The 20,124-nt window shown below is 56.8% G+C and overlaps 9 protein-coding genes across 9 annotated transcripts; 7 read left to right on the top strand and 2 right to left on the bottom strand.

Moving 5' to 3' along the window:
- Window positions 1-434: 434 nt before the first annotated feature.
- CMQ_7305 (aaa family ATPase) lies at window positions 435-3,131 on the top strand (the record flags this gene model as incomplete). The annotated part of the gene is made up of 5 exons (XM_014314310.1): window positions 435-1,575; window positions 1,644-1,835; window positions 1,899-2,054; window positions 2,121-2,850; window positions 3,068-3,131. The coding sequence occupies 5 exons, from the start codon at window positions 435-437 to the stop codon at window positions 3,129-3,131; spliced, it is 2,283 nt and encodes a 760-aa protein (XP_014169785.1).
- An 892-nt stretch (window positions 3,132-4,023) lies between these two features.
- Window positions 4,024-4,480, top strand: CMQ_7578 (uncharacterized protein; the record flags this gene model as incomplete). The annotated part of the gene is made up of 2 exons (XM_014314583.1): window positions 4,024-4,263; window positions 4,433-4,480. The coding sequence occupies 2 exons, from the start codon at window positions 4,024-4,026 to the stop codon at window positions 4,478-4,480; spliced, it is 288 nt and encodes a 95-aa protein (XP_014170058.1).
- Window positions 4,481-5,023: 543 nt separating this feature from the next.
- On the top strand, window positions 5,024-5,743 carry CMQ_7137 (uncharacterized protein; the record flags this gene model as incomplete). The annotated part of the gene is made up of 4 exons (XM_014314142.1): window positions 5,024-5,168; window positions 5,236-5,287; window positions 5,345-5,528; window positions 5,591-5,743. The coding sequence occupies 4 exons, from the start codon at window positions 5,024-5,026 to the stop codon at window positions 5,741-5,743; spliced, it is 534 nt and encodes a 177-aa protein (XP_014169617.1).
- A 629-nt stretch (window positions 5,744-6,372) lies between these two features.
- CMQ_7717 (homogentisate-dioxygenase) lies at window positions 6,373-7,905 on the top strand (the record flags this gene model as incomplete). The annotated part of the gene is made up of 2 exons (XM_014314722.1): window positions 6,373-6,440; window positions 6,501-7,905. 2 exons carry the CDS (start codon window positions 6,373-6,375, stop codon window positions 7,903-7,905), a joined length of 1,473 nt encoding a protein of 490 aa, XP_014170197.1.
- Window positions 7,906-8,177: 272 nt separating this feature from the next.
- Window positions 8,178-8,459, top strand: CMQ_7353 (uncharacterized protein; the record flags this gene model as incomplete). Its single annotated transcript, XM_014314358.1, has 1 exon — window positions 8,178-8,459. One exon carries the CDS (start codon window positions 8,178-8,180, stop codon window positions 8,457-8,459), a length of 282 nt encoding a protein of 93 aa, XP_014169833.1.
- A 99-nt stretch (window positions 8,460-8,558) lies between these two features.
- Window positions 8,559-9,692, top strand: CMQ_7234 (duf833 domain containing protein; the record flags this gene model as incomplete). Its single annotated transcript, XM_014314239.1, has 1 exon — window positions 8,559-9,692. One exon carries the CDS (start codon window positions 8,559-8,561, stop codon window positions 9,690-9,692), a length of 1,134 nt encoding a protein of 377 aa, XP_014169714.1.
- Window positions 9,693-9,980: 288 nt separating this feature from the next.
- CMQ_7721 (uncharacterized protein) lies at window positions 9,981-11,006 on the bottom strand (the record flags this gene model as incomplete). Its single annotated transcript, XM_014314726.1, has 2 exons — window positions 9,981-10,114; window positions 10,268-11,006. 2 exons carry the CDS (start codon window positions 11,004-11,006, stop codon window positions 9,981-9,983), a joined length of 873 nt encoding a protein of 290 aa, XP_014170201.1.
- A 574-nt stretch (window positions 11,007-11,580) lies between these two features.
- On the bottom strand, window positions 11,581-13,137 carry CMQ_7437 (tfiih and nucleotide excision repair factor 3 complexes subunit; the record flags this gene model as incomplete). The annotated part of the gene is made up of 1 exon (XM_014314442.1): window positions 11,581-13,137. The coding sequence occupies one exon, from the start codon at window positions 13,135-13,137 to the stop codon at window positions 11,581-11,583; it is 1,557 nt and encodes a 518-aa protein (XP_014169917.1).
- A 1,137-nt stretch (window positions 13,138-14,274) lies between these two features.
- Window positions 14,275-19,491, top strand: CMQ_7598 (fungal specific transcription factor domain containing protein; the record flags this gene model as incomplete). Its single annotated transcript, XM_014314603.1, has 11 exons — window positions 14,275-14,331; window positions 14,498-14,538; window positions 14,606-14,621; window positions 14,686-14,751; window positions 14,834-14,929; window positions 15,099-15,205; window positions 15,291-15,377; window positions 16,141-16,573; window positions 16,793-16,809; window positions 16,917-18,243; window positions 18,310-19,491. 11 exons carry the CDS (start codon window positions 14,275-14,277, stop codon window positions 19,489-19,491), a joined length of 3,429 nt encoding a protein of 1,142 aa, XP_014170078.1.
- Between the last annotated feature and the right edge of the window lie 633 nt (window positions 19,492-20,124).

Below are 20,124 nucleotides of genomic sequence, written 5' to 3'. Positions count from 1 at the left end.
CCTAGTTCGGAGGGCGTCTCCTTCGTGAACTTTCTGCTGGCAAGAATTCTATTCGATTGAGTCCTGGACCCCCGTCGGAATGCACTCCACCATGCACAGGACTCACTGATGCGCTGGCCTATCGCAACTGCCTTTGTAGCGTCTAGGCTGAACGCACTCTAGTTGAGTTTCCAGTCAGGCTGAACGCAATCATAGTAGGCTCACAGCCGGGCTGTGTTCTGTGTTGTGTCAGATTCAGATATGGCGGTGGGTGGAATGGTTGGGCCGAGTCTTACTTCGTTCCGTACACAAGATTTGTATATAAGCAATCGTGCTTAGGACTTTTGAAGTCAATGTCCTCTCTCACACCACCATACTTGGATCTGAATACGTGCTTCTGTTTGTTTTTCTTGCTCTTTTTTTTTGGTCGCAATCAATTCCAGTGACTTTCCAAGATGACTTCCAGCTTCAAGAACAAAGCTTGGGGATGGAGATGCAAGGTGCTCGGCTCCAAGGACGAGAAGTCCCTCTCCGATTTCTCCAACAACAGCACCGATTCGGAGAAGAGACCTGCCGCGGTCAAACCCGTCAAAGAGACCAGTGGCGCGGCTCTTGTTGTCAAGACCATGTACGAAAGCGACATGCGGCATGGCATTTACAGCTGGTCGGATTACCCTCCCCGCCAACAGAGCAAGAGGGACCTCAAGAACCTCGACCGCGTCGCAATCAAGGTGTACAAGATCAAGGACATGGATAGGCCTGTTATCGACGGTATGCATTCCCTGAAGCACCACAAGATCAGCATCCACAACCTGGCGCTCGTGGCTGCTCTCGACCCCATCTTGCGTGCCGAGGACTGCCACCTCGACACAAACGAGCCTGCCGAGTTCGAAGCACCCTTCCAGCCTCTCTTCTTCTGCTACGATGCCATAGTGGCCGCAATGCGCAGCAGACCGGATGCCGACCCGCTGAAGCCATTTCTGCAGCTGCTGGTCTGCGTCATGGACGAGGTGTTTGTCCACACGTGGAAAAAGCGCCGCCAGCTGGCCGACAAAGGCCTCATCTCCTTTGAACATGCCTGGACATACTTCCAGCGAGGCACCGTTGTGCGCAGCCACGGCACCAACAGCGACGTCATCAGCCGTGTCGTTAGGACAGCCTATGTGGAGCAGATGTGCGAGCGTGTCCTTGCCGTGACCGTCCAGGCGCTGCGCTTCAATGGCGAGGCTTTTGAATGGGCTGAAAAGGATTTGCACATCGCCAGCTTTCCGGGCAACCGTCCGCTGTCCAAATTTGACCACTGTCCAATGTCACACGTCAAGGACGGCAAGTTAATCATGGAGCACATGGCTCGACGTGGCCGCCGGGTCCTCGACCTGCAGGGGTTGACGTACTGCAACTACGAAGGCGTGGGTATTTTCGATGTGCCCGAGGGCCATACAGAGAAGCATAACGTTGACGGCCGCATCCTTGTCGACGTCGCCGGCTTCAACAGATATAAGCTGGCACAAGGTTCGCGTGAAGGCAAGGACAGCGTGTCAGTGCAGAAAGTCGTCGAAGGCACGGGTCGTATCACAGGCGTGTCTCAATACAGAGGTGATCTCATATTTTCCCGTTCTATTCGTATCTGTTGGTTTTCCACTCGCTCACATAACACATCGCAGGCACAGTCGATCTTACTGAAGACAATCTGACCCCTAAAAAGGACACGCCCCTAAAGTCAGCAACTCTGATGACTGGCCGACTCAGCGAGGAAGAACAGGCCACGAACAAGGCGACGATGCTTACTAAGCCCGAGGACCTCATGTTCATCTCCCCCCTGATCGAAGCGTATTCGCTTAAGATCAAGCTCTGGTGTATGTCGAAACACGCCAGAAAATGAGATTGGGCAACAGCGGCTAACCGTGAGGCTGCCGCAGTGATGGTGTATGTTGAGGACATCCGACCGATCAGATGGAACGACCAGGCCTACGACCACCTCGTCTATGACGAGCAGCAAAAGGATCTCGTCATGTCCTTTGTCGAAAGCCACGGCCACACGAGAAGCAGAGTGGATGATGTCATTCTGGGCAAGGGTAGGTCTTGTCGACTAGGGTGACGTGGTGCTTGTGGGTTGATGTTCTGATGCTGACGAGCTGCAGGCGAGGGCCTCATCGTTCTGCTGAGCGGGCCTCCGGGAACAGGAAAGACGTTGATGGCGGAAGCCGTAGCCGACCGCACACACCGGCCGCTCTTGTACCTGCAGGCAGAGGACCTGGGCATCAGTGCGGCAGTACTCGGGGCCAACGTCAAGAAGTTCTTTGAGATGGCCACCGAGTGGAACGCCATCATCCTGTTGGATGAGGCCGACGTGTTTATGGCAGAGCGCCATCCGCAGGACATTGCGCGCAACGAGCTGGTGTCCATCTTTTTGCGCGAGCTCGAGTACTACCGCGGCATCATCTTCATGACCACCAACCTGTTCAGCTCCATCGACAAGGCCTTTCGCAGCCGCGTCAGCTTGCACCTGTTGTTCAAACCGCTGCTGCCCGAGGCTCGCTTGCTGGTGTGGCAGAAGTTTCTGGTGCGTGCGACGGCAGCCCGGAAGGAGATGCTCGAGATGTCGCGTGTTGTCGAGGTGGGCGCCGTCGAGCATACGGCTCAGGGAGATTGGCTTTCGCGTGGCGTATCGGGATCGTCCATCAGCAACGATGATCTCAAGGAGCTGTCGGCCTGGAGCCTCAACGGGCGTGAAATCAAAACGGCTGTCACCATGGTGACGGCGTGGTGCGAGCACAAGGGCCACGATCTGACGCTAGAGCGGCTGGAGCACGGCATCCAGGCGACGTCGCCTCACGCGTCAAAGGCGGCGATGGCAGAAAGCGACGAGTTGTATGATTGAGGGTATGCTTTTTGTTGGCTTTTGGTGTGAACTTTTTTCCAGCTTCTTGTCGGGCATAAGTCGGGACACGTTGAATCACATTAATGAGAAAAAGCCATGTGTTCGTACCCGTCGATCAGTTCTCGAAAGCTGACGGTGGCATTTCCAGTGCAAAGGCCACCCGCTTACGTGGCCGCCGTGCTCGTACAAACGACTGCAAAACGACAGAAACGGCCCCGATCAGGACGAGCAGGGCCTGGACGCCCAGAAGCACGATCCACACGCGGTTTAACAGGCGCTGCTCGTCTCCAAAGAGGGACGCAATCCGGAGCATGATCAGTCTGGGTATGGAGACGTGGCAAGTGGTTTCGAGGATTTCGGGGTTGCTTCGCAGACTCGAGCCGAGTTGGCAATTTCCCATCCCTTCTTTTAACGGTTCAAGTAATAATTTCCACCACCATAGAGTCGTCGAGGCTTTGTGCGATGGAAAAGGAGGACAATCGTAAGGGAAATTTGACGGATCCGGATCGCCGCTGTCCGTGTATGTCGTACGAGCTTTGATCGATCGTTTTCGTAACCCACCTTTGTTCCTCCGTGCTGTCTTCGTCTGCTGCTTTGAACTGGATTTGAGCCACGATGACTGTCAAGACTGGAAAATTACACTGCAACACCAGAAGAAAAGCAAAGACGACCCTGCACGTTTTCCCAACGGCAGGCCCGCCTTGACGCGTAAGGGCACATCGGCTCATGTCGATTGGACTCGTACACAATAGTCGCGTGATTTTCGTCTCGTTGCATCGCTCCGACACCGGACCTTGTTGCCAGGCATCGCCCGATGGCATCGGATGGCCTTCCGGGATTCTTCCAGGTCCAAGCCAGCGGCCTCAACGCCGACCTTGTGCCCATCCGGTTTAGCAGTCCTGTGTCTCGTCTTGACCAGCCTGCGAAGCGAGACCATGCACCTGCTAAGACTGTGCCAGAAGCTTCCGACCCGCTTTCCCCAGTTTTTCCCCAGAATTTGGCCTGTCCACTGTTCCCGTGACCCGGTGCACGCCAAGCCGTTTGAAGCAAAGCTCACGCCGTTAGGTGGTCTGCCTGGCTGCTGGGGCTGGGGGCCTTACTCGTACATATAGCATGTCACGCCCCGCGGACCGGCGACCGGGTCACGCGATTCCAGCCCAGGGATGGCCAGACAAAGCCAGCCGGACCTGACACGCTCGCGAGCGACACAGCTCCTTCTGTCGTCAGAGCAGGAGCAGACACTCCACCCCCCACTTTGCCGTTTGCCAAATCACCTGCTCGGCCTGCTGCCCGCACCTTCCGCAGCTTGCATGAATGCTGAGGCGACGTACTGCTACCGTATCACGACTCCTCTACACAAATACTCGCGCTGGAACAGCACCGCCTTTCTGGCACGTATACGAGTAAGATACCTCCCGCCCAGCGTCGCATTACGTACAAGTACGATGCAGCCGGGTCGTCGCTTCCACCGGTACGTCAGCGTACAAAGGGAAAGTGCGCTACCAGGTGACCTCGTGCACACCAGCGCGTACGATCGACCGAAAGGGTTCCCCGTTTCCCTCCATTCAGCAGTTAGCTGGTGACCTGCTTCTCTGCGAGCAGCAGCCGGCACTCGTGTGAACCCGGCTAACCGCTCGACTGGTGGTGTGTTGTATTGCCTGGAATACGTCAGAAGAGCTACCACCCTCGCTGCCGAGAGGGCCCCCTCACCTCTTTTCTCACAAGGTCTCGCCTTTCGTGTTCCTGCCTTCTCTGGCCACCCCATCATTCCCCCCTTTCCCGCTCGATCGCTCGCACCTTCCCCCTCTTTATTTGTTCCCTCCCGTCCCCGACCAAACCTCCTCTTCTCTTCCTTCTTTTCTTCTCACCCATCATCTACTTAAGCCCAGCTTTCCCATCATCATCACAACACTCTTGCATACAACCGCCTTAGGCAGGTCGTAGCTACTGCAACATATAACGTGAGTCTACCTTGGTAACCCTTTTATATATCTATCATCGCCTCTCTCCCTCCTACCGGCAATCTTCAGCTACTTATCCGTCCGGTGTCCCTGAGATCCTCACGCCATATCACCTGCTAACTAATATATCTGGTTAGCAACCAACACCAACCATCCATCGAGCTTTTCTCTTTCGAAGAACTCAAAACAATCCCATATCAACATGGCAGAACTCACAAAGGTCGACTCCGCCGTCCAAGGCCTGTCATCATCCCCGCCGAAGCTCTCCTCTTCCCCACCAAAGGAAAAGGGCCACCGGAGACTGAGCTCCCATGGCAACCCTGATGTCCGGAACATCAATGATCTAGGTGTGTTCATCATGACACTGTAGGTTGGAGACGACTAGAACCTCGAAACTAATGCCCTTTCTTATAGAGGCCGAAGGCATTGAGATCAAGCTAGCTCCGGAGACACAGAAGACGGGATGGTAAGTTCTACGTCAGACTACCTGCTTGTCGTTATGAAGCAAAGGCTGACGGTCCAGGAAAATAAACTCATCAACGGCCACCGTTGAGGACAAGGAGATCCTCAAGAAGTACCTGACGACCCCACCAGTAAAGAAGATTGACCTACACTTCCCATTGGGACTGGAGGTTACTGCACGGAACATGCGGGGTGTGACCATCAAGGATGCATTGGACGCGATTCACAAAGCATTCAAGAAGAGGGTGAGTCATCCTACAATAGACGGAAGTACGGGATAGATCGACAAGACTGACACTCGCTACAGGCCGACGATGAGCTGGACAACCCATACCTAAAGGGCTTCGAGTGGGATAAGGAGGAGAGCTGGACTCGGCTGGTTGTTCACCTGCAAAAGCAAAGCACCATCACCAGCGGCCCGTCAAAGAAGAAGAAGAAGAACCACGGCGACGACGAGTAATGAATGAGACTCCTACACGCCGTCGAAGGACGGTATGGCATGTATCTTATTACGCCTCGGCATTTTGGGGGCCTCTGGAAGGCCAGCATCTCCACATGTAACACAATACTACAGGCCGCGTCGGATCGGCTGATTTAGGCAGCGAGACTAATTTTACTCGCTACTAAATCGACGTGGCTATTCGTACCTCTCATATGCGTGTCTCCTATGTCTTGCTATGTGGTGATTGTATTAAGCACTGTACTCTGCAAGAACGTTAAGAGGATCCACAACAGCTTGACTTGGCTGCATCCGGGCTGTTATGCAGGCAGATCTTCGAAAGCTCCGAAGACTTACACCAACTAGCTACCCATGGGGAAGTCGGGGACAATGCGGGATACAGTGTGAAGCAGAGCGGAGCGAATATGCTTTCGGCTATTGTCGGCCACAACGACTGCATCCGCTCAGCCCCAACCCCGCTGTGAGACAGATATCCGCATCATTGCACCAAATGACATGCCTAAGCCGGATTGCCTCTATGAGAGCAGAAGTGAAAAAGAAAGCATGGCGCCCGCTGAGCACGACCTGAGACGGTTTCTTTACTGAAAAAGACAGATCAACAAAGACCAACCGCCACATGACCTTTCACGATGCCTGCGACCGAATTTGACTTTGGGGAGAAGTACTGCTACCAAAACGGCTTCAGCTCATACCTCGAGTGAGCCTCGGCAAACCACAGTGCTTTTGTTTAACTAGTGACTGACAAATTGACTTTCAGAACAGAAGCAATCACCGGGGCGCTTCCGGTGGGCCAGAACTCGCCACTGCAACCGGCGTACGGACTCTACACAGAGAAGCTCTCGGGCACATCTTTCACAGCACCTCGACACGAGAACAAGCAGTCATGGCTGTACCGAATAACACCGGCGAGCGCTTTGGGCCGCTTCAAGGCCGAGGGCGACAGGCCTAGAGGGAACGGTCAGTTTTCGTCGGCAGACCGCCTGCTCTACTTGCCAGATCAGTTCCGCTGGGATCCCTTTCCAGATCCCACGGACCCGACTGACTGTGTTGATGGGCTGCGTCAAGTTGCCGGGAGCGGTGATCCAGCCCAGAAGCAGGGACTGGGCATCTTTGTTTTTGCAGCCAACAAGTCGATGGACGGGCACACGGCCTTCTACTCGGCAGACGGGGATCTGCTCATCGTGCCGCAGTCTGGGGTGTTAGACATCCGCACGGAGCTGGGCTGGCTGCTGGTGCGCCCACTCGAGATCTGCGTGATTCCTCGGGGTATTCGATTCCAGGTGCATCTGCGAGGGAACAGCAGCAGCCCAGTCTTGGCCCGCGGTTATGCCTTGGAGCTGTACCAGGGTCACTTTAGCCTTCCGGAGCTGGGGCCAATTGGGTCGAACGGCCTGGCCAATGCACGTGACTTCCAGGCTCCAGTGGCCTGTTTTGATGACGATGACGATGGGGGTGGCGACATCAGTGGCAAGGCTGTGTCGATGTATACCATCCGCGCCAAGGTGAACCAGCGACTGTATCGCGCAGAGCAGGACCACACGCCCTTTGACGTGGTGGCGTGGCACGGCACATACTTTCCGGTCAAGTACGATCTCGGGCGGTTCAACGTGATTGGCAGCATCAGCTTCGACCACCCGGACCCATCCATTTTCACGGTGTTGACGGCGCCATCAGACCATCCGGGCACGGCAGTAGCCGACTTTGTCATCTTTCCGCCGCGCTGGCTCGTGGGCGAGAACACGTTCCGGCCGCCGTGGTACCACCGCAACACGATGAGCGAGTACATGGGTCTGCTGGCCGGCGCATACGACGCCAAGAAGGCCGGTGCGGGCGGGTTCGTGCCAGGTGGCGCTAGCTTGCACAACATCATGAGCGGACATGGACCTGACCAGGCCAGTCATGATGCAGCGCGGCGCGAGCCACAGCCACAGCAGCCCGCCAAGGTGGGCGTTGGCAGCTGCGCGTTCATGTTTGAGAGCGCGCTGATGCTCGGTGTGACCCCCTGGGCACTACATGCGGTAGCAGCCAGAGAAGGCGGAGGCAGCGACACAGACACGGTGCTGCAGCAGGACTATGTCTCGCACAGCTGGGGCAACCTGACGCGGTACTGGAAGCGGCCGGCTGGCATGGCCAAGGCTGACGGGCACCTTTTGAGAAAGTGATTGGGAGTGACAAGATGGGATGATGCCTATTTGGCTGATCGGAGAGGCTTTTGGGTGGGATAAAGACTGGATGTAGACAGTGAAAGCCAGTTCGCGTAGCTGAAGCATTGAATCCGACATGCACGATGCTGCACATCTGGCCTCCCAAGAGAACAGGGCCGTAGGCGATTGCGGTGTGAAGCTGACCAATGGCTGTGGAGAACCTGAGATGCGGCAGGCGGTGTTGGCAGGTGGAGTGACTGAGCAGGCGCAAAAGCGACACATAAGCGGACATGTGGTGGTGCATTTTGCGCTCGAGAGTCGGTGACACGTGGACGCGCTATGGGGCGTTGTTGTACCTGCAGTGCACGCATCCGAGGAAGGCGCTTCCGGCCAGCGGCAAACCCAAGTGGCAATATACGAGGAAAGAGCGAATCATGCTGGCTTCCACGTACCGCTACTTGGAAGTGAATGTGACCCTGTATCAGCAGAAGCGAGTTTCGCGTTCGCGGCGGCCAGAATCACAGCTGGAGACGAGGCGGCACTACGAGCAATACGAAGTACTCCGTACATAAAGAGCGCGACAGGGGCCACCTCGTCCGTCGCGTGCCGTCGTGAGAGGCGGTCTGCTTCCATCCGACATTTCTTCCACATTCCACCATACTGATTCAACCATGTGCATCGCCCTCTTGACGACAGCCCATCCGGACTATGCGCTCATCGTCATCGACAACCGCGATGAGTTTATCCTGCGGCCGACGTCACGGCCCCACTGGTGGTCACCGACCGGGGACGACCGTTCTGGCTCCCGGCTGATCCTCTCGTCCCGCGACCTGCAGCGCAACGAACACGGCACCTGGTTGGGCATCACGCGCGACGGCAACATGGCGGTGCTGACCAACTTCCGCGAGGAGAACTGCAGCGACCAGGCCCATCCGGTGCACGGCCAGCGCAGCCGAGGCGGCATGGTGACGGCCTGGCTGACGGCCGACGCAGCCTCGACGACGGAGCAGTTTGTGCAGCACATGCTTGAGGGTGAGGGCGTGCGGGGTGTCGGGGGCTTCTCGCTGATCTGTGGCAAGCTGCGGCGGCGGCGGGGAAAGGGAAACGAACACAGACAAGACGGCATCGAGCCGCTGGCCATCATCTCCAATCGGGCCGACGAGTTGGCTCAGGTGCCCTGGATTGCCGGCCGGCGCGGCGAGGTGTACGGGCTGTCCAACGTTTGCTACGATGACCCCGAGGTCTGGCCCAAGGTGCGGGACGGCAAGGAGGCGCTGCGCCGGCTGGTGGAGGCATCCCAGGACGGACACAAGGACAGACCAGAGTGTCAGTCGGCTGACGAGCTGCGCGCGGCCCTTTTTGGCATCCTCGACCGCGACACACTGCCCCAGCGGCCAGACCTCTCGTTCGAGGACCACATCCCGTTGTTGAAACAGTCCATCTTCGTGCCGGCCATCGGCGACGGGGCCCATCGCGCAGCCATGACGGCGGCCATGGCCGGAGGCCCACGTGAGGCGCTCTCGACGGCAGCTGCCATTGCCGGCGCTGACGCCCAGCTGGCACACACCGAGCGGCCAGACGAGCAGGGCGGCATGGGTTTCATGACCGGTCTCTATGGCACGCAGCGCCAGACCGTCCTGCTGGTCGACTGGCACGGTAACGTCTCGTTTACGGAGCGCGCGCTCTGGGATGCCAACGGTCATACGATCCCACGCGGCAAGGGCGATGTGCAGTTTGACTTTCAAATCCAGGGCTGGGACGAGGACGACAAGACAGAGACGACGGAAATTACAAACTTGGCATGACGAACACACGGCGGCTACAGCGAGCTGCAACAAGGAAAGGATATGCGTGAGGCTAGAGATCTGCCATGATCCAATGCCAGGGGATAGTCCTCAAGACAGGAATAGGCACATTTTGTGTATTAGTCATGCAACCGCTTGCTCTCCATACCAGCAGGTTCGGCAGCCGTACTGCGACATTACAACAGAGTGAATGAGAAGAGTGAACGGGAAAAGAAAAAGACAGAGATTGGGAAGAAACGAGAAGAAAACGAGCAGCAGCCGCTTGCTGGTGATTTGCCGCTGTGACCACTAAGTGCCGCTGAACGGTGGCGTGAGGAAACTGTGGTGCTGAGCAAAATGGCACTCGAACTCGTACAGGCTTTCGCGGGCCTCGACGGTGATGCAAAACGTCTCGAGCATGCGAAAGAGGCGGAGGCTGGTGGCTTGACGCCGCTCGAGCGATTTGGTCGAGGTCCCGTCACTGTCGCTGTCGCTGTTGCGGTCATCCACATCACTGGCGCCATCACGGTCCTCGTCGTAGTACTGGCAGCCGTCGTAGAGGCTGTCGTCGCTGTCATCGCTCATGGCGTCCCGACTGGCGTAGTAGTGGTAGTCTGAGGCGCCGTCGTTGCACTCGACTTCGGACTCGGCCTCAGACTCGGCATCGCTATTCTCCTCGTAGTCGCTGTCGGGTGGCGGCGCATACACATAGCAGTCGTAGAGTGCCAGGTAGCGGTTGGTCCAGTAGTGGATCGACTGGGCCGAGTCGACAACGCGATGGTGGCCAGCGATGAACGGCAGTTTTTCTTCCTGCGGGTCGTCGAGGAAGTTGAAGCTTTGAAAAGTCGCCGGCAGATACGCAAATGACTTTTCTTCGAGGTCTTCGTCCTCGTTCCCGTCTCCGTACAGGCGACCATGGTCATTCTCGCTCTCGGCTCCGACCTCATCTTCGTCCTCGTCCCCGGTCGCGCCTCGGCCCTGCTCTCGCACATGCTCCTCCGCGAGGGCTGTGGTCTCGTCGGGCGACGTCGTCGCCGCGGCGGCCTTGCCTAAACAGAGAGCAGCGGCGAGCCGGACCGCCTTGGCCCGCACTGTGGCCAGACGACTTATGCCAGACGGCTCGGCCGCCGGCTCGGCGTGGCGAAAGAGGCGCAGCGGGCTCTTCAATTTGGCGAGCAGGCGTGCGCGTCTGTGACCTGGCGGCGACGCCTTCTCGCCGCCATCGCGACCGCAGCCGAAACAGCTAAAGGCGCCGTCAGGTGTCGTTGTCGCGTTGGGAACATGGGCCGATAGCTGAGCGTATGGCTTGCCGGCCAGTGCGTCTGTGAGAGGCATTTCGACCTTGTAAGACTGGCTTTGTCGCCACTGTAGCTCCGGAGCAGAGAAAGCTGGAGTGCAGCCGGATGGCCTGGGTTTGTGTCTGTGTTTGCCGGGCACAGGCCAGGTCGGGAAGGCGTATCGATGGTGGGAGAACTGAGAGAGCGAAAAGGGAGAGAAGGACGGAGAGAGCACAGGATTGCGACAGGCACTTTGTAGAGAGCATTCTTTTTTTTTCGAGAGTCGATTACTGGGCGAACGCGGTAGAAGTGCGTGTCTTGGCGCCATCACTTAACGGCTCGGCGGGCAGTGCGAACCCTAATGCTGAGTGAGGCCGTGAAGTGATTTGGGTGGCAAAGCCTCGCATCGAAGGAGAGGTCGGTCAAGTCAGCGACCCCTGGGCAGAAGCACATGACTTTCAACGGACCAGCAGAAAAAGACGCACAGCGACACAGTGCCCAAAGCAGGCGTTCGGGAACATCCGAACCAGCAGCGAAACCTGGCGATTTCGCGGCAAAACGCCATGATGCACAATGCGACATGCCAGGATGAACACGGAAGCCGGACAGCACAGGGAAAAGAAAAGGGAATGCTAAGCCTGGTCGGCCTTCTTGCGGGCCTTTAGGTACGTCACCAGCTGCTCGTGCTTGGTGACGAAAAAGTGGCGCTTCTTGTCGTTGCGGTAGACGAGCACGCCGATCTCGTCGGCGTACTGGGCCAGCATGTCGTACTCCTTGGCCGAGTCAAAGTCCTTGAAGAGGAAGCCCTTGTGCGACTTCATCCGCTCGTTCTCAAGCTCCCACAACCGGATCTGGTCCACGACCGTCGGCGGCAGCACCGGCCGGTGGTTGGCTGCCGCGTACTTGTGCATCTGCTCGTGCGCGTTGGCCGCCAGGTAGCTGATGATCTGGTCCGACGTGATGCCGTACGAGATCGCCCGCCGCACGGAGTCACGTGTCAGCTTGCCGGCCACCATGCCGGGAAACCGCTGACTCAGCTTCGAAAACAATGCCAGCACGGCAATCTGCAGTGGCGACGCCGTGTACGCGTACAGCCGGAAATTCGTCTCGAGGATGACGCTGCCGCGGCCCTCGGTGGTGGCCGCGCTATTGGCCGTCGACGCCGCCCCGACATGGTTGTTGTTGGAGCCGGTGCCGGTGCCGGGCAGCCCAGCCGCAGCCGTGCTGTTGGCGCTGGCAGCCGCAAAGCCGGTACTGAGGCTGCGCAGAGCGGCGGCACCGCTGCTGGTCAGCGTGGTGGCTAGCCGGGTCGGAAAATACTGAGAGGCGCGGTCGTGTGGGGGGATGTAGATAAGGCCAAAGTCCATGAGCGACGGCAGCATGTTGCGACGGGCCTCCGTCAGCGCGTTGGTGTCGTAGGCGCGACCCAGTTCCAGCGTCGAGAGCATGAAGAGAAAGCTGAGCATGTCGACGCTGTCGACGGCACCGCCGGCCTGGCGCTGCTGGTCGACGGCCTCGAGCCACTGCAGCAGCAGCGTCCAGACCTGGGCGTTGGCCGCCTGCAGCAAGAACGTGAAGCCGGTCTGTGTGATGCCGACACCGCCTGGCCGTCCCGGCCGCGACTCGACGAGATGGCCGGCCAGCAGAAGCTCCTTGACCGTGTTCTTGGGCCCCTGTGAGTCGTGGCCCGGCCCCGACGGCAGCCCGACGCTGTTGACGACGTAGTGCAAGATGTCCTCCCACTTGCGGCGTGCGAACCGGTCGAGAAAGGCGGTGTCCGTCTCGGCCGACACCGGCTTCTCGCTCGGTACGCCAAAGCTGTTCTGGCTCCCGCCGCCCTCGAGCGCGAGCCGGAACGAGTTCTTGAAGTTGGCCGTCAGCATGATCTCCTGCGGCCGGTCGCGCATCGCCGTCGTGATCTGCACAATGTGCAGCGCCCGCAGGATCGATAGCGCCTGGTCGCGCTCGCGCTTGGCCTCTGGCACCACCATCGTGTCCAGCGTGTCCAGCAGCAGCGGCCCGTCCATGTAGAGCAGCATGCGTACAAAGCTCTTGGCCAGCGACGGCAGCATCCGGCGGAAGATCGCCAGCGTCGTCGACGGTTGCTGGTAGAGCCGCCGGAAGCTCGTGCCCGGCTGCTTCTCGAGGTAGTCTGACAGCGTCAGCGACGGTCCGGTCGGAGACGCCATGACGCGTGGTCGAGAGGACCGATCGTCAACGGCTGGGAATCGAGGTCGAAGAGGGAAGGGTAAGGCGTCGGGGCTGGCAGCTGGCCGTTGAAGCACACGTTCGTCCGCTATACCATGGCAGTGGAAGAAGAAAAACTCAAGACCGAGAGACTCTGCTCTGTCGGTGGTGATCGACGCCGGCTGCCCGTGTCTTTGTGTCGCGTATCCTGTCAAAAGGCTGAACGGAAGCTGATCCAAACCAGAAAAAAGTCAGCCCGCGAAGCTCCCTGATTGGCGCGTTGCTGGCTGCCTTATTTGGCCCAAACCGGTTAGACCGCGATTGGGCGAAAGCTAAACAGGACGAGAAGGAGCGGCTGGATTGGTGACGGAGACGCAGCTTGCTAAAGAGGTCTTTTCGCTCCGATTTGGGGGAGAACGGCTGTTGGGTTGAATTGTGGTTTGGTCTCCTTGGAAGGTCTGGTGCTGCTTGCTATTCTTCTCTTGCTAAACGCTTCAGCCACAGCTGCAGCTCTAATTTTACAGATATTCTGACTAATCATTCTGGAGGTCCTCCTGAAGGAACTAACTCCGACTTGTCCCCAAATTCTAACGTTGCAATACATTTTTTACATCTCAATCGACGTCGTCAAGGCGCTTCCAATGTCAATTCTGATATCCCCTTAGACCCGGCATTGATATTTCCTTATTATATTGCCTTGGCCTTCTTGACCTAGTGCGGAATCCTCTGTTATGCGTACATTGTTTTTGCCAGCTCCAGTTGCAGTGAAAACCCCTGTCTGTCTTCCCTCGTCCTTGTCGGCGATCCCACGTAGTCTGTGTACCTCATGCGTCGTAAAGCGTACAGCCCTATTTGATCTAGGCACGTATTGAAGTCGATGAATAGTATATTGACGGTACAGGCAGCCTTGTTCGTCTACAATATGGGTTTTCTTTCGATTACCAACTCCTTCTGTTTAAGAGCGCCTAGGCTCCACCATTGTAGTTTTGGCAATCTTCCCGCGGCCTTCCGTTGATCTTTTCAGCAACGTTATATCCAATCTTCAAATTTCGGCCATTAGTAATCTGTTCGTATCGGAGACTTGGGACGGAAAAAATGGACGTTCCGGGAGCTGAAGCACTTCGTTCCACTTTTCTTTAATGCCGAGGCAGCCGCCAGACATCGCCGAGGGCCGGAAAGCCGTCTGCAACGTCACCGTACGCATGCATCGCGGCTGTTCTCTTCCTTTTTATTTCCCCCTCCGCTCGGCAATTGATTTGAAATGGCGACAAGGAAGCTGACCCCGACCAGATTTGTGCGGGCAGTGAGTAGACACAGGTAGCACCGAAAATCAAAGTGTCTTTGTTAATCGCAGTCGCACAGGTGCTAAAAGACTTTATGAAGGAGTCTGGTCTGGAGCCTCAGTGCGTAGTCTCTTGAATGCGTTCTGCCCCATTGACCTGCATGCTAACGGCATTTCGGCGCGGCTAGGCTGTTTGGGTCCCATGTTAGTGGTCATGTACACCTCGTCCGAAGCCGGGCAGCCTCAATGACTGACATTGGCGGACCAGCTCCGGGTTTTGCATGCCTCACCGGGAAAGGTTGACTTTGAGCTGGACATCAAACAGCAGCACACGGTACGGCCAGCTCAGCTTGCTACTGACTGTAATCTTGCCTCTGCGAGCGTGCACAACTGACTGCTTTGTCCACAACCAAAAGAACCGGCTAAAGATCATCCACGGCGGCACCATCGCCAGCATGGTCGACCTAGCCGGATCGCTGGCCGTTGCATCCCACGGCCTATTTGCCACCGGCGTATCCACCGACCTGAACGGCAAGCACTCTGAACCTCTCTGATCTGTAGTCACGGCGCTCTGCATCGTTAACACAGAACAGTCACGTATCTCGCCGGTGGCGGCATAGTTGGCGACACGCTTAAAGGAAGCGCTATCTGTGATAGAAGTGAGGACTTCGTTGTTGCTAGTCCTGTGCTACGCTGACAGCAGCTGCAGTTGGAAAAACGCTCGCCTACACCTCCATAACCTTTCACAACCAAAAGGGAGAGCTCGCTGCTCGCGGCAGCCATACGAAGTAAGCCTGATTTTGACTCTTTATTGATGCTTGTCTGCCCCTACCGTAATGCCGTCTCTAATACAGGCTACCTAAACGCACATAGATTCATCGCCAAGGCCTGGGGCAAAAACGAGCCCTACACAACTGACCGTGCATTGGACGAGGACGACGAAGATGCTGCCAAAGGCGAGTGAAGATAGACAAGAGAATTCAAATCAGCTTGGGGCACATTATGCGGCAAAGTATGTGTGCTTTAGATGTAACTCCACGCATTTCATTCGAATAGACGGTAGGCTGCCTCGCGTCGAATTCATTCTTCTCACTGCACGTGCCACCGCTCAATGCATTATTGCTGTGTTTGATGGGTGAGTGGTACGACCTGGAGGTTTTCCTGTAAAAAAACAGGGCATTTTAATTTCACGATACATTAACAGTAGACCAGAGGCATTCTGTTGCGAATTAATAAGCATTGAATAGTTTTGCAAACGTAGGAACGTACTTACGTTGGGAATACACAAAGAAACAAGAGAGGAACCATAATTTCAGCGGAAATCACCGAAAGCAAGGGCGCTAAGAGAGGAGCCAACTTATTTAGAAGAGGAAATGACTAGCACAGAGAGGTACGGTGCGTTGTGTACGGAATACTGTAAAGTAATAGGTTTGAGAAGAAATAGGAATTAGTAAAGCTTAGCGGGAACGCCAAACTCTCTAGGCCGCTGTACGCAGTCTGATAGGGATGAGCCCTTCAAGGCTGTCGTGGCAGGTGCTATAAAATTTAATACACACCACGCCTCTATTTTCACAAGACTGGTTTCTGTCTTCGCCTGGTCTCAATTAACTGATGCGCCACCAAGTGAGTGGTATACTTGGACGATATGTCCGGTTCCCTTGGCACGGGCTGCCATCTTGCGAAGTAGATTATCACGCAGCAATCCACGTGACGAACGTCTTAGGCGCCTTCCCAATGCGGCGCTCATGGGCGGGTCAGCCGTCCCTGCCCCCATTGCCATCGCCGGCGTCCGCCCCAAAACACCCAAATCAACATTTGGCAAGCAGACGCTTCTCGATGGGCGCGTCGCCGCGATGGACCAGCTCGAATCCCAGGCGTCCGACCTGCGCTATCTGAGTGAGGCTCCGACTGCCTCCATGGCAGACGGACTGTCGACCCAGTCAGAATGGCCAAACGCCGACACGTCCCCACGTCAGCTAGATGCCGGTTTTGCCAGGCCAGCGGGTTCCGCACCAGCCGGAGGCAATTCCGCGTTCCCATCCACACGACTGTCCCCCTTCTCACCTGATGACCAGGATGGCAGCAGCAGCACGCCCAAGCGGAAGCCGGACCCAAACGATCTGGGCCCGAAGCAGCAGAGGAGCAAGCGCAATCGGGTGAGTTGGACCGGTCTCTCTCTGTCGTCCCACTCTTCTTTTGGCCGCGGAATTTGGTCGTATTTCCTTCTTCATTTCACGGCGTACCTTTTTTACTTTTTGCATTTGTACCTTCGTCCACTTCCCACCCACATTGCCATTAGCCCCATGTCCATCGGTTCCGCCCTGTTCCGCTCTGGGCAGATCCAATCGTGCTAACAGGTCTGATCCCCGGTCTAGTACATCTCTATTGCCTGGTAAGACAAGCCAAGCCCCTGTTCCTCTTCCAAGCCCTGAGACCCAGGGTGGGCCATGTCGGTTGATGCCGTCTTGGACCAAGACTGACGCTCCCACTCCTATACAGCAACGAGTGTAAGCGGCGGAAGATAAAATGTATGGACCCCCGTTCTGTCCCCTCCCTCTCCCCCTTCCGTGCCACCCTGCCTGTCCAGACTAATTCTGTAGGCAATGGCGAGGCCCCGTGTCAGCGATGCGGCAACCTTAGTCTGGCCTGTCTGTACTCGGCAAACTGCTGTTCCAACAACTTCAGGGAGTCGGACGAGTACAGACAGATGACCGACAAGGTTCGCTTTCTTGAAGGCCAAGTAGGAACGCTCTTTCAGAATGTCGATGTCCTTCGCCTGGAGACTCAGCGGTTGGCTCCGCTGCACGACCGCATCCTGCCCATGCCAACATCGACCGTGTCACCGTCGCCATCGACCTCTATCCTGTCTCTGACCAAGCCGGATCTTGCGCCCCTCCGGCCGCCGCCCATCTATCGAGGGCCGACCAGCAGTGCTTTCACCGTCGACGTTGCCAAAAACACGCTGCATAATATGGGTTACAGCGGTGAGACCTCCGAAGACCATGGCCATGCGGATGGGACGTCCCGCTCGTCGACGGCCGTACCCTCAGGTTCGCATTCGCATTTGCAGCACCAGCAGCAGCAGCAGCAACATCAACACCAACAGGCGTATCAACACCAACGCTATCATCCGCTGCTGCAGCAGCACCAACAGCATCAGCATGAACAAAGCCATCAACAGCAGCAACAACAGCAGGCACAGCTTCCGACGGACCCGCTCTGGGAGCTTGATAGAGACGAGATGGTGCGGCTGTGCCGAGTGCATGAGGACGAGGTCGGTGTCATGTACCCAGTGGTGAAGATTGAGACGGTCATTGCCCATGCGCACAGTCTGTGGTCGTGGATGGAGGCATCCCGCAAGAACGGATACATGCAGCAGCCGGAGAACTACGAGGACACGATGCAAAGCGTGCCGACACTGTTGCTCAAGATCATCATGTGCAGCGCACTGGCCGTCGAGGAGCACGGCCACAGCGAACGGGCCATCCGCCTGTACGACAGCATGCAGACCATCATCAACCGCAAGCTGATGAGCGACCCCAGCGAGATCGGCAACCTGCCGCTGCTGGCTCTGGTTGCCGGCTACCGCTTCCTGGCCAACGACGAGGTGCTGGCCTGGCGCATTATGGGCCAGGTTGCCCGCCACTGTCTGGAGCAGGGCCTGCACCGGCGCGACGGCCTTGCCAAGATTGTCGACGAGCAGGACCGCAAGAACGCCATCAACACGTTCTGGTCCGCCTACGTTCTAGACCGCCGCTGGAGCTTTGGCACGGGCCTGCCTTTCGTCGTGCACGACGACAAAATTGACCCCGAGCTTCCCTTTCCTGTATGCAATTTGTCCCTCTCTAGACCAGCCGTTCCCGTCTGCGTGTGCTAACAAGACGCTCTGTAGGACCAATATCCGTACCTGGTGGCCATGATCACCTACTCGCGACTCGGGGCCAAGATCTGGAAGCTCGTTGACTTCTTCGAGCCCGCCATTGTCCGTGACCTGCAGCGAAACGAGGTCGACGCGCTCGATGATGAGATTCTCCAGTGGTACGACAGCGTGCCGGCGGAGGTCAGGATCAGCGCCTTTGACCGAGACCTGCCACTGCCGTCGACGCCGTCATACAACCTGCAGCGGCTGCAGATTTGGACGCGGCTGCGGCTCAACCAGATCCGCATCTGGTTGCACACGCCGGTTCTGCATAGCGCCAGCAGCATCACCGCCAACATGGAGCTGGCCCAGAAGGCTGTCGACCTGGCCAAGGAGACCATCCGACACCTGTCGCGCCTTAATGACAGCAGCAACCTGTACCGCCGCCTTCAGGTGTTCTACCACCAGTTCTTGACCTCGGCCATTGCCGTGCTCTTCCTTGCGTCCACCCATCAGCCGGTCGTGTTCAGCGGCCAGTGTCGCGGGGAATTTTATATGGCCCTCAACCTCATCAAGGACATGTCGGCTAAAAGTTGGGTTTCCCAGCGCCTCTGGCGTACCGTCAGCTCACTCAAGGCTTATGCGCCGCGCGTCGGCCTTGGCCTCGAGCAGATGGACGAGGAGTCGCAGCTTTCGGGTCGTGGAAGCAGCAGCGACAACAACTATCCCTACCACCATTCTCAACACCACTATCATCCCCACCCCCATGCCCATCATGCCTTCTTGGCAAGCAGCGGCAGCGGTGGTGACGGCACTCCATCGTCGAGCTCGTCTCCATACGAACAGCAGAGCGTGCAGAGCAATCAGAACGTGCACGGCACTCACGGAAACGTCCGGATTGGCGCCTCTGGTGGCCAGTGGACACTCCCGCCACCACCGCCACAGCCACTGTTGTCCTCCTCCTCCCCGTCTTTGTACGGTCGCCCACAGCTGCTACCACCGCCGCCGCCAAGCAGTGCCGGATCGCCGGCGCAGAGCCAACCCCCCGGCCAGAATGGCAGCTCCAACGGCTTGCAGTTGCAGACCGAAATGTCGCGCATGTTTGAGGGCTACATGGGCATGAGCGGTATTCCCCACCCACCCGCAGGCCTGGTTGACAGTAGTCCCAGCCCGTCCGGTGAGGCCCTGTATGAACACATGAAAAACATGTTTTAGACCCTTAGACGGCGGCCGAGGCCGCTTGTCTGTATCTGGCCATGAGATGTTGAAGTAACCAGGAGTTCTCTGTATGATGCATTTAATTAGGACTCGCATGGAACAGGAAGGACAATTAGGTATCAGGGAAAGCAGTTTGAAAGCATGGTTGAAGGACATAATTGAGGTCAAAACACCAATCCTCTGGAAAAGTGAGCAAAAATAATTAAAAGGATAAAAAGTCGAAATTGACATAAAAAAAGGAATCTCCCGAGCCGAAATCGAATCGGCGACCTTTCGGTTACATTGATTACCATTACAGCCGAACGTGATAAACCAACTACACCATCAGGAGTTCGTTGGTGCGTCACCTGTTTATTTTGGACTAAGAGGGAGGAGGGCCAGCTGTCACAGGCAACTGATGTGGGTCTGCCACAAGGAAAGAAAGGACCCACGACTGCACACTTTCCTTTTCTTTCTCTTCCAATACGTGTCTGACTATTACTTCCCCCACTTGCGTTTGGCTGGGTTGAAGCTCTTTAAAGGGTTTTCTAGTAATAGATCAGTAACTCTGCGATTTTGATACTTTTTTTCGTAGTGTTTCCCTTACAAGCTGTATGGTGCTGATCAGAACGGTTGAAAGACTGTCTTGGG

The sequence above is a fragment of the Grosmannia clavigera genome (assembly GCF_000143105.1).
Source record: "Grosmannia clavigera kw1407 unplaced genomic scaffold GCSC_173, whole genome shotgun sequence".
Classification (NCBI taxonomy): domain Eukaryota; kingdom Fungi; phylum Ascomycota; class Sordariomycetes; order Ophiostomatales; family Ophiostomataceae; genus Leptographium; species Leptographium clavigerum.
Note: the sequence above shows the minus strand (reverse complement) of the source record. Positions and strands in the feature narration are given on the sequence as shown.